We start from the raw sequence: 12513 nt of genomic DNA, 5'->3' as shown, positions 1-12513 counted from the left end.
TTTCCAAATGCCAAGATATGAAAGTGATCTAAGTGTACATCAACAGATTAATGAATAAAGAAGATGTGGAAGATAAAGAATATATATATATACACAATGGAATACTACTCAGCCATAAAGAAGAACAGAATTCTGCCATTTGCAGCAATATTTATGGACTTGGAGGACACTATGCTGAAGTGAAATAAGTCAGACAGAGAAAGACAAATACCATACGATACCACTTATATGTGGAATATAAAAAACTCAACAAACTAGTGGCTATGAAAAAAAAAAAAAAGAAACTGACTCACACATACAGAAAACAAACCAGTGACCACCAGTGGGAAGAGGCAATATAGCTGTTGGGAAGTGGGAGGTACAAACTATTTCGTGTAAGATAGGCTACAAGGATGTGTTGTACAACGTGAGGAATATAGCCAATATTTTGTCATAAGTGCAAATGCAAAGCAACCTTTTAAAATTGTATAAAAGTTTTCAATTTAAAAAAATGTTAAGACTAACGGGGGAAAATAAACAAGCCCTCTATTCGGTGTAGCCATGGGACTTTCTGATGAAGGATTAAAGATTAGGATCCTTGACCATCAACAGGAGGAGTGGCTGGTCAAGGAGACTTCTGGGATGCTGCTGCTGCTGCTGCTGCTGCTGCTAAGTCACTTCAGTCGTGTCCGACTCTGTGCGACCCCATAGACGGCAGCCCACCAGGCTCCCCCGTCCCTGGGATTCTCCAGGCAAGAACACTGGAGTGGGTTGCCATTTCCTTCTCCGACACATGAAAGTGAAAAGTGAAAGTGAAGTCGCTCAGTCGTGTCCAACTCTTCACTACCCCCTGGGCTGCAGCCTCCCAGGCTCCTCCGTCCATGGGATTTTCCAGGCAAAAGTACTGGAGTGGGTTGCCATTGCCTTCTCCACTTCAGGGATGAGGCGGCTTCAAACAGAGACAAGAGTCAGTGTTTTATGGAGCATCACTGTTTCATAAGTTCCTCAATGTGTCTCAATTTAGTCTTCCCAACAGGACCATAAGCCTGTTAATAAAGAAAAAAGAATGTGTATTGTGCTGCTTTCAAATACTGAGTACTTGTCTCAGGATGGGCACCTTGCTGGCATTTCCTTCACAAACATGTGATTATATCAGGAGAGAAGACTCTGTTGAGTTGGCTCAGCATCTGCATGTCCTTGGCATTACAAAATCCATTTTCCCATGAATAGTCATCACAAACCCCACTTTACAGACACTCAAATTGAGGCCTGGAGATGTTTCATGACTGGGCCCATGTCCCACCTTTAGGCAGTGGCAGGGCTGGGATTCAAACCCATCTTCCTATTCTTGCAGCTTCTCTCCACATAGGCAGAGGACCTGACCTTAAGGGTCACGTTACACTGGAGTGGACAGGACATATGTGCTCACACGAACACACACTCACACCCCAGAATGTCAGTGTGACCCGCACAATACAGATGGCAGCTTTAGAGTAAAGCAAAGGGGCCATGAAAATGGGGTGGATTCCTGAGAAAGATGGGTGGAGAGCAGGATTTTCAAGATCTGGAGGGACTGCTTGGGCCAGGGTTGGGGTTGGGAGAGGGGGCCCTGAGAGTTAATAGCCGAGAAAGAGTTCAGGAGTAAGACGCACACCTAAGGGTAAGAAGGAACAGGGAACAGTGAACCACCATCACTGGGGCTGACACAAGATGTTTGCACAGGAGGGAGTTGGTCCCAGGCCCAAGAGAGCGGTTTGGAAATGAGGCAGTGTTTTCTGAGTCCATTTTAAAATGCATGATTAGGACATGACTGAAGGCAATTAACGTGCTTCTCATTAGTCTGCTGATCAAGTTGCAACTGGAAAGGAGTTTCCATGTGGGGGAGGGATGCCAGGGAACAAGCGCGTGGCTTTTACGCCTTTTTCGGAGGGGAGCCGAGTGTGGGCTCAGGGTTGGTGGATGCCGAGAAAATGCCATCAGAGGCCTGCAGGAGCGTGCCCCGCCCCCCTCCCGGAGCCCATAAAAGCCCAGGGGGCCGGGGCACCCCAGACGCCCTGTCTTCTCCATCCCCCTCCACACGTACCCACAGCAGGAGCGCTCCTCACCGGCCTCTCCCAGACACCATGTCCAGACAGTCCATTATCACCTTCCAGACCAGCAGCCGCAGGGGTTTCAGCACAGCCTCAGCCACCACCCCAGCCACCAGCCGCTCTCGCTTCAGCTCCGCGTCCGTGACCCACTCCCCGGTGGGCAGTGGAGGACTGGGAAGGATCAGCGGCTTCGGCAGCCGTAGCCTCTACAACCTGGGGGGAACCAAGCGGGTCTCCATCAGTGGGTGTGGCAGCAACTTCCGAAGTGGCTTTGGTGGAAGGGCCAGCAGCGGGTTTGGGGTCAGCGGTGGATTCAGCTATGGGGGTGGAATTGGAGGGGGCCACGGGGGTTGCGGCTTCTCCGTCTGTCCCCCTGGAGGCATCCAAGAGGTCACCGTCAACCAGAGTCTCCTGACTCCCCTCAACCTGCAAATTGACCCCAACATCCAACGAGTGCGGAAAGAGGAGCGGGAGCAGATCAAGACCCTCAACAACAAGTTCGCCTCCTTCATCGACAAGGTGAGTTGGGAGCTGCCTCTGGTCCACGGGGTTGGGTGCCAGGAACTCTTGGGGAGGCCCCAGTCCAGAGAGCAGCCATGGCCCAACAGCTTCTCTGCGGGAAAGCACATTCACTCAGCAAGCACCCCTCAGGGGCAGAAGTATTTGCAGGTGGGGCCAGCTTGCCCCACAGGACTTGTGGGTATTTCCCTTCATTCTCCTTGGGAGCCATGCTGGCTGGTTCAGTCAACACAGAGGGAAATGTGAAGTTCTTAAGTTCCCTGAGAAAACCAACCTAACCCAGAGCAGGGCTGGTAGAGACACCCTAAGAATGGCGGCTCCCCATCAAGGAGCCACTACACTAGTTCTCTGGAGCCCCAGAGAATGTCAGGGTAACTTGATGGGCTTTTCCATTTCGACAGGGGTTGTCAGTTATATCATTGGCAGACGGGTATCAGGTGGAAAGTACTTTTCCTCTCCTATATTCATTGGGGTGGTGTCTGGCTCTGCCTCCCCAGTTTCTCCAGAATTTCTTTTCTTCTTCTCCCATCCAGGTGCGGTTCTTAGAGCAGCAGAACAAGGTCCTGGAGACCAAATGGAGCCTCCTGCAGGAGCAGGGCACCAGGACTGTGAGGCAGAGCCTGGAGCCCTTCTTCGAAGCCTACATCACCGACCTCCGGCGGCAGTTGGACAGCATCACCACCGAGCGAGGCAGGCTGGATGCTGAACTGAGAACCATGCAGGATGTCGTGGAGGATTTCAAAGTCAGGTGAGAGTGAGAGACCCTTCTGATCACATGCAGTCATCCCAAAACTCCTCTTGATGAGGGCCAGAGGAGAACAAAGGAGCAGATGCCCGTGTCAGAGAGGTTTGGACCTGTGGTCATCATCTCATGAGAAGAAGAGAGCAAGGTATAGAGTAACAAATCATCTCATGCATCACTACCAACAAGAAGCTGACTCTTATATGTGTCCATGGCTGCAAAGGGACATCTGTGTCATCTAACAAAACATTATAGTTCTGAAAGCAATATACTATTTTACAGTTTATTATTTAATTACACTGGACATGGGCTCTATTATTGAGATGCCTGCATTGCCAAGGTGTACCCTAGAGTATGAACCAGGCAATCTGATCCTCCTGAGGGAGTCAATTTTGACTTGCCATCACCCGGGCTGCAACAGGTGAGGTATCCAACAGAAAAGATGGTCCTCGCCAACCCCTTAGGTGGCTCACCCTTGGTTTCTATTTTAAAGCAACACCTACTTACTAAGAAAAACACACTATTTAAATGGCTACCCTGAGGTTCAGTGGAAATACATCAAAATCAACCGAAGCAGTGTCCTGAACAAAGTTTATCCCACAGTTCCAGCAGGCACTTAAGACAGCAAAAAGTTTTTCAAGATTGAAATTGTGCATCTCTATGAGGATGGAGTTGCATAAATATGTTTTACTATCCCTGTCAGCTCCATGCCCACTTTCCAGTCTTACAAAAGCAAAAAAAGGAAAAAGAAACTGGCAGAAGAAATTATTCTCCTTTTATAGGGGGAGAAATAGAGGTTAAGTGAATCACCTGAAGTCACACAGAGGTCTCTTGCTACACAAGTAGTCCACCCCAGCCTGAGAAGAGTTCAATCAAACCCTCACTCACCGCTCGCCCCCTCTCCTCTGTACTTACAGGTATGAGGATGAAATTAACAAGCGCACAGCTGCTGAGAATGAGTTTGTGGCTCTAAAGAAGGTGAGTGGAAATGTCTCTCAGGGGAGAAGATTCAAAACCAAATCTGGGAGTGTGGGGTGACAGACCCTTGGGCCACCCAAGAAAAGTGACTTCAGCCCTTGGAATATCTAGAGAGCTCAAACCTGCCAAAATTCTCCCTCCATGTTTATGGCTCCAATGACCTTGCTGGTTTTCTGTTAGCCCAGGAGATTCAAGCCACAGTTCCCAGCAATTACCCATCCCCAGCCCCAAACCCCAGATACAGAGTTTGCTAAAATCCAAACTAGAAGGGTCAGGGAGTCTACCCAGCTTCTTCTGGGCTTGTTGCCTGGGGCCAGGGTCTCAGAGGAGCATCTTGTGCTGTCCTTTCAGGATGTGGATGCTGCCTACTTGAACAAGGTGGACCTGGAGGCCAAGGCCAACTCTCTGACCGATGAGACCAACTTCCTCCAGATGCTCTTTGAGGCAGTAAGATCATGCATGTGTGTTTGTCCCCCCCTATGTCTAAAGCCTGACAGAGAAGGATGTTGCAGAGTGTTATCCATATAGTGTCTCTCCCTGGGATGGAGGGTTGGAGAGGTCATGGAGATTGGGAAGAATTGCTTGAAATCCTGCCACACTTAACCCCACCCCAGCTCTGAGTATTCTCCCTGCAATCCCATGGCCGAGCAAGGAGCAAGTGTTGATTCCTAAACTCGCATGTCACTGGGTAACATCCCCAAGGAATCAAGACCCATCTCTCTCTTCCCCGTCTCAGAGAAATTCAGAAAGCAAGCTGCCTCTCAGCCCATTGGTCAGGGTGCTTCCTGGCCCCTGAAGATGCCTCTTTCTGGGCATCTCCACTCTGATGGCAGACACCTGGGCCTGTGGAAGGGGACAGAGAGGTAGAGAGCAATGAAGTCACACTGTGTGGCGGGGAGGGGTCCTAAAAATCACCCCATCCTGAAGAAACCTTTAATGCTGGCATATGAATCACATATGTCATATTCAACGGGATCTAATTTGGATTCAGAGAACACTTGCTAATCCTTCATATTCAGAGAAAAAGCACAGAGGGGAGCTTTGAGAATGGATACTGAGGACACACTCCCATTCCACTGATCTATGACCCAGAAACTCCTCAGGGGTCGGCTGGCATAGCAAGAGCTGGGCACTCCCTGCTGGGGATACCAAAGAAGGATTCCTGACTTAGATGGGTGGTCAATTGCATAATTTCGAGACTCCTTCTTTTTTTGTGGCGGTGACGCTGAGTTAACTGGCTCTGCAGGAATTGTGTCAGATGCAGACGCGGGTCAGCGACACGTCCGTGGTCCTGTCCATGGACAACAACCGCAGCCTGGACCTGGATAGTATCATTGCTGAGGTCAAAGCTCAGTACGAGGAGATTGCCAACCGCAGCCGGGCGGAGGCTGAGTCCTGGTACCAGACCAAGGTGAGCATGGGCACCTCCGTGATAGGCTGTGGGTCTAGTGTTCTCTGAAGCCTTAGATCATTGTTTAACTACTAGCCACAAGCCTCAGGAGCCATGTGAGCATTCTCATTTCTTTCAACTTGGCAGAAGTGTCTTGGAGGCTATGAAAACTTAGCTTGAAATGGATGTGGAAATCCCAATACACACATATGCTGATAAGCGGTCAGGCAATGCTGGATGCTCAGAAGGACAGCCACAGTACCCCCACCACTTACCAACTGACAGGGAGCTGGATGAGACTCAAACAACCAAGAAATGCTCATAAAACTGTTTCCAAAGGGCTTGTTTATTTACAGAACTCCTACTGTATGCCAAGCAAGATTACAAAGTTGTAAATGAACAAAATACAAAAGGAATCCAAGGTCTGGGGAGGGCATGAGATGAGTGAACGGTCATAGAAGGGGAAAAGCATTAATAAAACACTTCCAAGAAGAGGTGGGCTTTAGTCTGTTTTGGAAGTGGTGGGAAACAAAAGATTGCCAAGGAGCAGGGAGGGCCTGAAAGGCTGAGCAAGCAGTCCTGGGGGGTTGGGGGGCAGAAATGAGCACTTTGCTGAACAAGAGAGCTTGCCCTGGGAAGAGGGAGGTTGGCATGACTGCAGAGAACTATTGTCCAAAGGTGCAGATGGACAGAAGGTTTGGGTTTGGAGGGGTGTAGCAGCCTGAATGGTCCAACCCATGAGATCAGTTATCGGCCAAATGCAGATGCTTTTCCGGGGCAGCTGCTCACCTACAAGCTGGCTCTCATTCCTTGCCTTGGTCTTTGCACTGCCTTAGTCGCTGCCACTGCAAGTGGTAGAAAAGAAGCAGGTGTCAGGTGCCGGGGTACAAGAGTGGAGGTAGCTCCTTGGTAGTGAGTGGAGGTGGGATGCACTTAACTCCAAGTCGGGTGGTTGCAATGTGTAGAGTTGGCGAAGACTGTTGTTGCCTTTAACCATGTGTGTCCAGAAACGAAGAAGCTGAACCATTCAGCACTTTCTAAATTGGACAGATCTTCGCTCAGGCAGGGGCTCTTCTTCCATTGGGCAAGGTGTGAGTTTCCTCCAGTTTGCTGGAGGACACAGGGTGCGTTTGTTTCTCCTAAATGATGGTGTCCTAGACCCGCACCATTAGACAGAGAGCCACCTGAGATGGAGGATTCTGTTACAAAGTCTTCAGAACGGGGTCCTCTATAGCCTGAGCTCCTTCCAATGGTGTTTCTCTGCAGTGCCTCCATTTCCCCAGCATTGGCATCAGGAGGGCCACCAAACTTCATGGTCACAGTTGGTCTTTGACGTATGCCCCATAACCAAGAACTCCCCAAGGACAGTGCCAAATCATCTCTCCCTCCTCATGCTCTGCATGCTCTGGGGGCTTCATGTACAGGTTGTTTCCCTTGTCTGGAATATTCTCCCCTGAGCCAGTCAATCCTTCCCAGCCTTCAGTGCCCAGTGTCAATATCTCCATCTCTAGAGGGACATCCCTGTCCATTCCCTACCCCATCCCTCACTTCCATATCTAAGTCAGATTCCTTTATCACAGCCCCATAGGACTCAGTTTATTTCCTAAGGGACACTCATCTCAATTTGAAGCTATAAATTCAATAATATGCAGGCTGGTAAGGAAAGGAGTAAACCATGAGTCTTACTGATAACTGCTGGTATCAAATGCCAGCCTGGTTCAATTATTTTCCATCTCAAAACAAAAAAACTGTAGGCAGGAGTCTGATTGTTCTCTTCATGATATTCCCAGAGCCCAGGACATGCCTGGTGAGTAGACGTGGTCAAGTAACAAGCAAGGGGATGGGTGAATGATGAGTGCATGGATGGGCTTGCTCAGAGCACCGAGGGCCAGGCTGGGCATGCAGGTAGTGCCCAGGCCAGGGTTTGATGGGGTGACTGACTCTGCTCTGGTTCTGTCAGTATGAGGAGCTGCAGGTCACAGCCGGCCGGCACGGTGATGATCTCCGCAACACCAAACAAGAGATCTCCGAGACAAATCGGATGATCCAGAGGCTGAGAGCTGAGATAGACAACGTCAAGAAGCAGGTACATTCTGGCAGGACCCAGAGCTCCCCACACACTTATGTCTTCCAGGTCATTCTGCCTCACTTACAGGACTCCTACCCAAGAAGCACCAGATTTCCAGGGGTTATCAGTAAGGTTCATGGCTTCCTCCTTTCCTTACAGTGTGCCAGCCTGCAAACAGCCATCGCCGATGCAGAACAGCGTGGGGAGCTGGCCCTCAAGGATGCACGGGCCAAGCTGGTGGACCTGGAGGAGGCCCTGCAAAAGTCCAAGCAGGACATGGCCCGGCTGCTGCGCGAGTACCAAGAGCTCATGAACATCAAACTGGCCCTGGATGTGGAGATTGCCACCTACAGGAAGCTGCTAGAGGGCGAGGAGTGCAGGTGAGGGCAGATCACCCATCCCAGCAACCTGGGCATTCCTAGGGGCTCAGGTTGGACATGACTGAAGGGACTTAGCATGCATGCATGCACGCAGGTTGATACAGGCCCTTCCTTGCCTGGAAAAGGGAGCAAAATGCTGGTAGAACTGGACTCTGACAAAGAATACAGGTGCAGTTTCTTTCCAGGGAAATCATAATCAACAATCCCAAATTTGAGGTGCAACTGCTTTTAGCACCCTATAGAAATCTAGAAGCTGATTGGATCTAGGTAAAATCAAATCAAAGGAGAAATTTGGTCACACAATGGGTCTGGATATGTAGTATGAATGACTCTGAATTGAGAATAAATTGTCCTAGGATTTGGGCCAACAGGTCTACCACTAACTAGCTACATGCTGCTGCTGCTGCTGCTAAGTTGCTTCAGTCGTGTCCGACTCTGTGCGACCCCATAGACAGCAGCCCACCAGTTTCTGCACTCCCTGGGATTCTCCAGGCAAGAGTACTGGAGTGGCTTGCCATTGCCTTCTCCAAACTAGCTACATAAGCTTAGGAAATTCAGCATCTTCCTCCCACCAATGCTCCCCACTCCCGCTTTCTATGTCTTTAGTGATGGAATAAAGAGGCCAGGTCACATGATCCCCAAAGCACAGTGGGGGCTTTGTACTCCAGTACCACTTGTGTGACCAGCTGTGTGATTTCTCCAGTCCTCATCTGTAAAATGGGACAGCCAGAGTTTCTATCTTCTATGTTATTAAGAGGGCTAAAGTGAGGGGCTACCAGTGAAGTTCTCAGAACAATGGATGGGACACGGCAAATGATTAGCTCCCCCTGATTTTAATGGCCAAAGATGTGGGCTTTGGAGTCAAATTAATTTGGCCTCAAATCCAGCTTTGTGATCATGAGCAAGTTAGTTAACCTCTCTGATCTTCAATTTCCCCATCCGTAAAACCGAGATTGTAATACCTACTTAGGGGTTGTTGAGAGAATTAAGTGGCATAATGTGGGTAATAGGTAGGTAGCCCTTTTCAAGGGCTAGGTCTGCATTTATGATGAATGCCACTTCTGTCCTCAAAATGCTAAAGCAAAACTACTCTAGTTGTTACAACAAGGCTAGGTCGATGATTGCTATTGTTACATTTATGACTCAGACTCCTCTCCACACCTGTAATAACCTCCGTACCTGACAATAGGCCATTGTTGAAAGAGCGATCTTCTTGTTCTATGACAGCCCTGCCTTTCCAGCTGACTCTAACATATGATTCGCTTTAATTTTAATTTTCTTAAGGTGTTTATCTCGTTTACACTAAAAATTCTGAGATTACAGATTTGACTCCTATGAACCCCAACTTTGCATTATTTCATTCATTAGATTATTATTATTTTTTTAATACTACTGGTATTTAAATAATTTCAACCTCCATTACTTCTGCAATAAAAATAATTGAAGGCTTTCTCAGTGAATTTAAAACAATTGCACAAATGTCATTTCAAATGACCACAAGCTGCTGGACACCACAGTAACCTTCCTTCTCCCCCCTCCTCCCCATCAGGCTGAGTGGAGAGGGCGTTTCTCCAGTTAATATCTGTGAGTATGACATCCTTTCATGTCATCTGGAATGTATGTGGCTGGGGACTGGGGAGATGGTGGGCATGTCAGAGGGTGCCAGGGATGTATGGGGCATTGGAGGGGATCCTACCTATGGGAGGTTCATTTTGAGAAGGTTTGAGATTCTGAGTTTCTATTAGGAGAGACCTTACAGTCATCGACTTTACCTCTTTGCAAGTGAGAGGGCACCACGAAGGGAGTAACGGGAAGTTTGTGCTCATCCTTCTACATGGGTTGCAGGATCCTCAGGCCACACCTTCCCCTGCCCAGACTGGATCACACTAGAGAGATACTGTCTGCTCTCAAGCATTAGAGAGAGCCTTCATGCTGGGCACTAGGGCATTGCCAGTTAGGCAGCCTCTTCCAGAACAGTCTGGGAGAAGCCCCACTGCTCGGCTTAACTCTATGGAGTGTAACACAGAAAGCTACCAAGGGGTTTCAAGGCAGTGAGAGTTCTAAGAGGCCTGGCAGTTGGGCGCCACTTCCCAGAAGCAGGAGAGGCATTCGTTAGCAAGCTTGCACAGCCCGCACTGGTAAGCACAGAAGTCACCGTTTACAGAGCTCAGTGCTGGCATCGTGAGGCCAAGAGACGATTCTTACAACTTACAGTCTGCAAGTGAGTTCAGTTTTCTTGACGTGACAGTCACCTTAGCGATTGATGATATTAACCAATGACTCAATGAGGCAGATCCCTCTGAACCACCCAGAGGTCCTCCTTCCCTAAGGTCCTTGTCCAGTGGCTCCAGAGACCCTCAAAGCTAATTTGGGGACTGGCTGGCATGACGTCTAAAGTTTCCTTTCTTGAAAGCACCTAAAGTCTGTGCTTATTTCCTAAGGTTGCCATAACATAGTACCACAGACTGGGTGGTGAGAAACAACAGAAGTATACTGTCTCGTGGTTCTGGAGGCTAGAGATTACAAACAGAGGTGTCAGCAGGGCCGTGTGTCCCTAAACCTGTAGGGAGGACCTTCCTTGCCTCTTCCTGGCTTCTGGTGGTAGCTGTCCAGCCTTGGTGTTGCTTGCCTCACTCCAGCCTCTGTCTCTATGATCATGTGGCCATTTCGGTGTGTCTGTCTTCACTTGGACATCTTGCCTTGTCTTAAAAGGACACTAATCATAATGGACCAGGGCCCACCTTAATGATTTTATCCTAACCTGATTACAACTACAAGGTCCTATTTCCAAGTAAAGACACTTTACAGGTATTCAACACATTTTGGGGAGCATACAGTTCATCCAATAACAGAGTCTATATTTTATTTCAGCTTTCCTTCAGAAGGGCCCGAAGTAAGGTACTAGATGTTTAAGATGATGGGTGGTTTGAAAGTTAGGGAGAGAGCAGTTCGGGAGGAGAAAAGGACAGAGTTAGCCAGCCAGGGGGTCATCTGTCACTTGGTCTATCAAGAGTATTCCAGCCCTGCCTTGGGATTCAGAGAGCGTGGACTGGAGGGCACAAAGGGAAATGTACCCACAACCAGCTGTGAGCTTCCAGAAGGAAGGGAGACACCAAGACCAGGGGGAGGTGGCGACAAAACAGCAGGGGAATCAAAGGGAAGGCAGGCGGGTAAAAGAGCTTCCCAGAGGACGGGCATCCCAGTAAGTTCTGGAAGGAGAAGAGAGGCACCAAGTAGCAGGGGAGAGGCAGGAAGCCATTCGGACTGGGAGGACACCTGGTGCTGTGGGGCAGCTGAAACTAGACTGAGCCACGGGACAGTGAGCTCACGAAGTGGGCAGGAAACTGGAAAGAGGCAAACCACCGGTCCCCACCCCATGGATTTCGGGGAGCTGTCCATGATGCCCCAGGTGTCTTCTCTCCTGCCCTTGGTTCTGACCACATCTCCTCTCTTCCAGCAGCTGTGGTCACCTCCACCGTCTCCAGTGGCTACGGAGGTGGCAGCAGTATTGGCAGTGGAAGCCTGGGCCTCAGTGGGGGCAGCGGCTGCTCCTTCATGACCAGTGGTGGGCACAGCCTGGGCGGCTCCAGCTTCAGCAACAGCAGCAGCCGGGGCCTCGGGGGCAGTGGCTCCAGCTTCAAGTTTGTCTCCACCACGTCCTCCAGCCGGAAGAGCTATAAGCACTAAACACAGTCACCCTGCTCCCTCACCCCTACCCTGAAGCCAGCTCCGCCCGCTCACCTGGCCTGTCTGCACTCATCCCTGCTCACCTAGGTGTTTTTCCTTGTCTCCCGTCCTCGAGGTCCACCTGTGCTGCCAGGAAGCCTGGCATCCTGTCTATATCCCATTCCCCAGCCTAAGCCAGCCTCTGCCCTCCCTCAGTCCCCAGACTGCTCCTAGAACCCACTCTGTGCCAAACCCGCTCTCTTTCAAAATTCACTGTCAGATTGTCTTTCAGAGACTCCCCATCAGCTCTGCCTCCCTCCTCCCTTCCTCCAAATGCAGTCTGTATCTCCCAGACCATCTCAGTGTCAGCCCACCTGTCTCACGATGCTTACGAGCTGCCTGCTGGATGAGAGTGAAGCCTCTCTCTCTTTCCTCCCAGGACCGTGTCTATTAAATGCATGTATAATGTGTCTGGTGTCCAGCCCTCTATTTGGAATGGTGATGGAGCAGAGAGTGATCCTTCTCCCCATCCAAACCTCCTCTCAGCATGGGGTCCTGGCACAGGGAGGGCTCAGCGCATCTGACCTCCCTCCCTTTCCCTCAGAGCTAAGAAGACTGGGCTGAGAAGATGGGAGGGGCAGGAGGGCCAAGCACTGGCCAGATTCCCTCCCTCCCTCCTTCTGCCCACCTACCCCCTCCTC

General features: G+C 49.9%; 1 protein-coding gene across 1 annotated transcript; it reads left to right on the top strand.

The window, feature by feature from the left end:
- The first annotated feature begins 2028 nt into the window (after positions 1 to 2028).
- On the top strand, positions 2029 to 12282 carry LOC113893173 (keratin, type II cytoskeletal 75). The gene is made up of 9 exons (XM_027542948.1): positions 2029 to 2588; positions 3122 to 3336; positions 4248 to 4308; positions 4660 to 4755; positions 5555 to 5719; positions 7659 to 7784; positions 7926 to 8146; positions 9696 to 9730; positions 11607 to 12282. The coding sequence occupies exons 1-9, from the start codon at positions 2103 to 2105 to the stop codon at positions 11831 to 11833; spliced, it is 1632 nt and encodes a 543-aa protein (XP_027398749.1). The 5' UTR covers positions 2029 to 2102; the 3' UTR covers positions 11834 to 12282.
- The last annotated feature ends 231 nt before the right edge of the window (positions 12283 to 12513 follow it).

The sequence above is a fragment of the Bos indicus x Bos taurus genome, chromosome 5, assembly GCF_003369695.1.
Source record: "Bos indicus x Bos taurus breed Angus x Brahman F1 hybrid chromosome 5, Bos_hybrid_MaternalHap_v2.0, whole genome shotgun sequence".
Lineage (NCBI taxonomy): Eukaryota > Metazoa > Chordata > Mammalia > Artiodactyla > Bovidae > Bos > Bos indicus x Bos taurus.
The sequence above is the reverse complement of the archived record's forward strand: the minus strand, read 5'-3'. Positions and strand labels throughout refer to the sequence as shown.

What these genes read in the sequence shown, in the direction of transcription:
- LOC113893173 (XM_027542948.1), top strand. Translation starts at nt 2,103, where the DNA reads ATGTCCAGACAGTCCATTATCACCTTCCAGACCAGCAGCCGCAGGGGT. An exon ending in AGTTTGTGGCTCTAAAGAAG is followed by an intron (nt 4,309 to 4,659) that starts GTGAGTGGAAAT and finishes CTGTCCTTTCAG; the next exon opens with GATGTGGATGCTGCCTACTT. An exon ending in AGTCCTGGTACCAGACCAAG is followed by an intron (nt 5,720 to 7,658) that starts GTGAGCATGGGC and finishes TGGTTCTGTCAG; the next exon opens with TATGAGGAGCTGCAGGTCAC.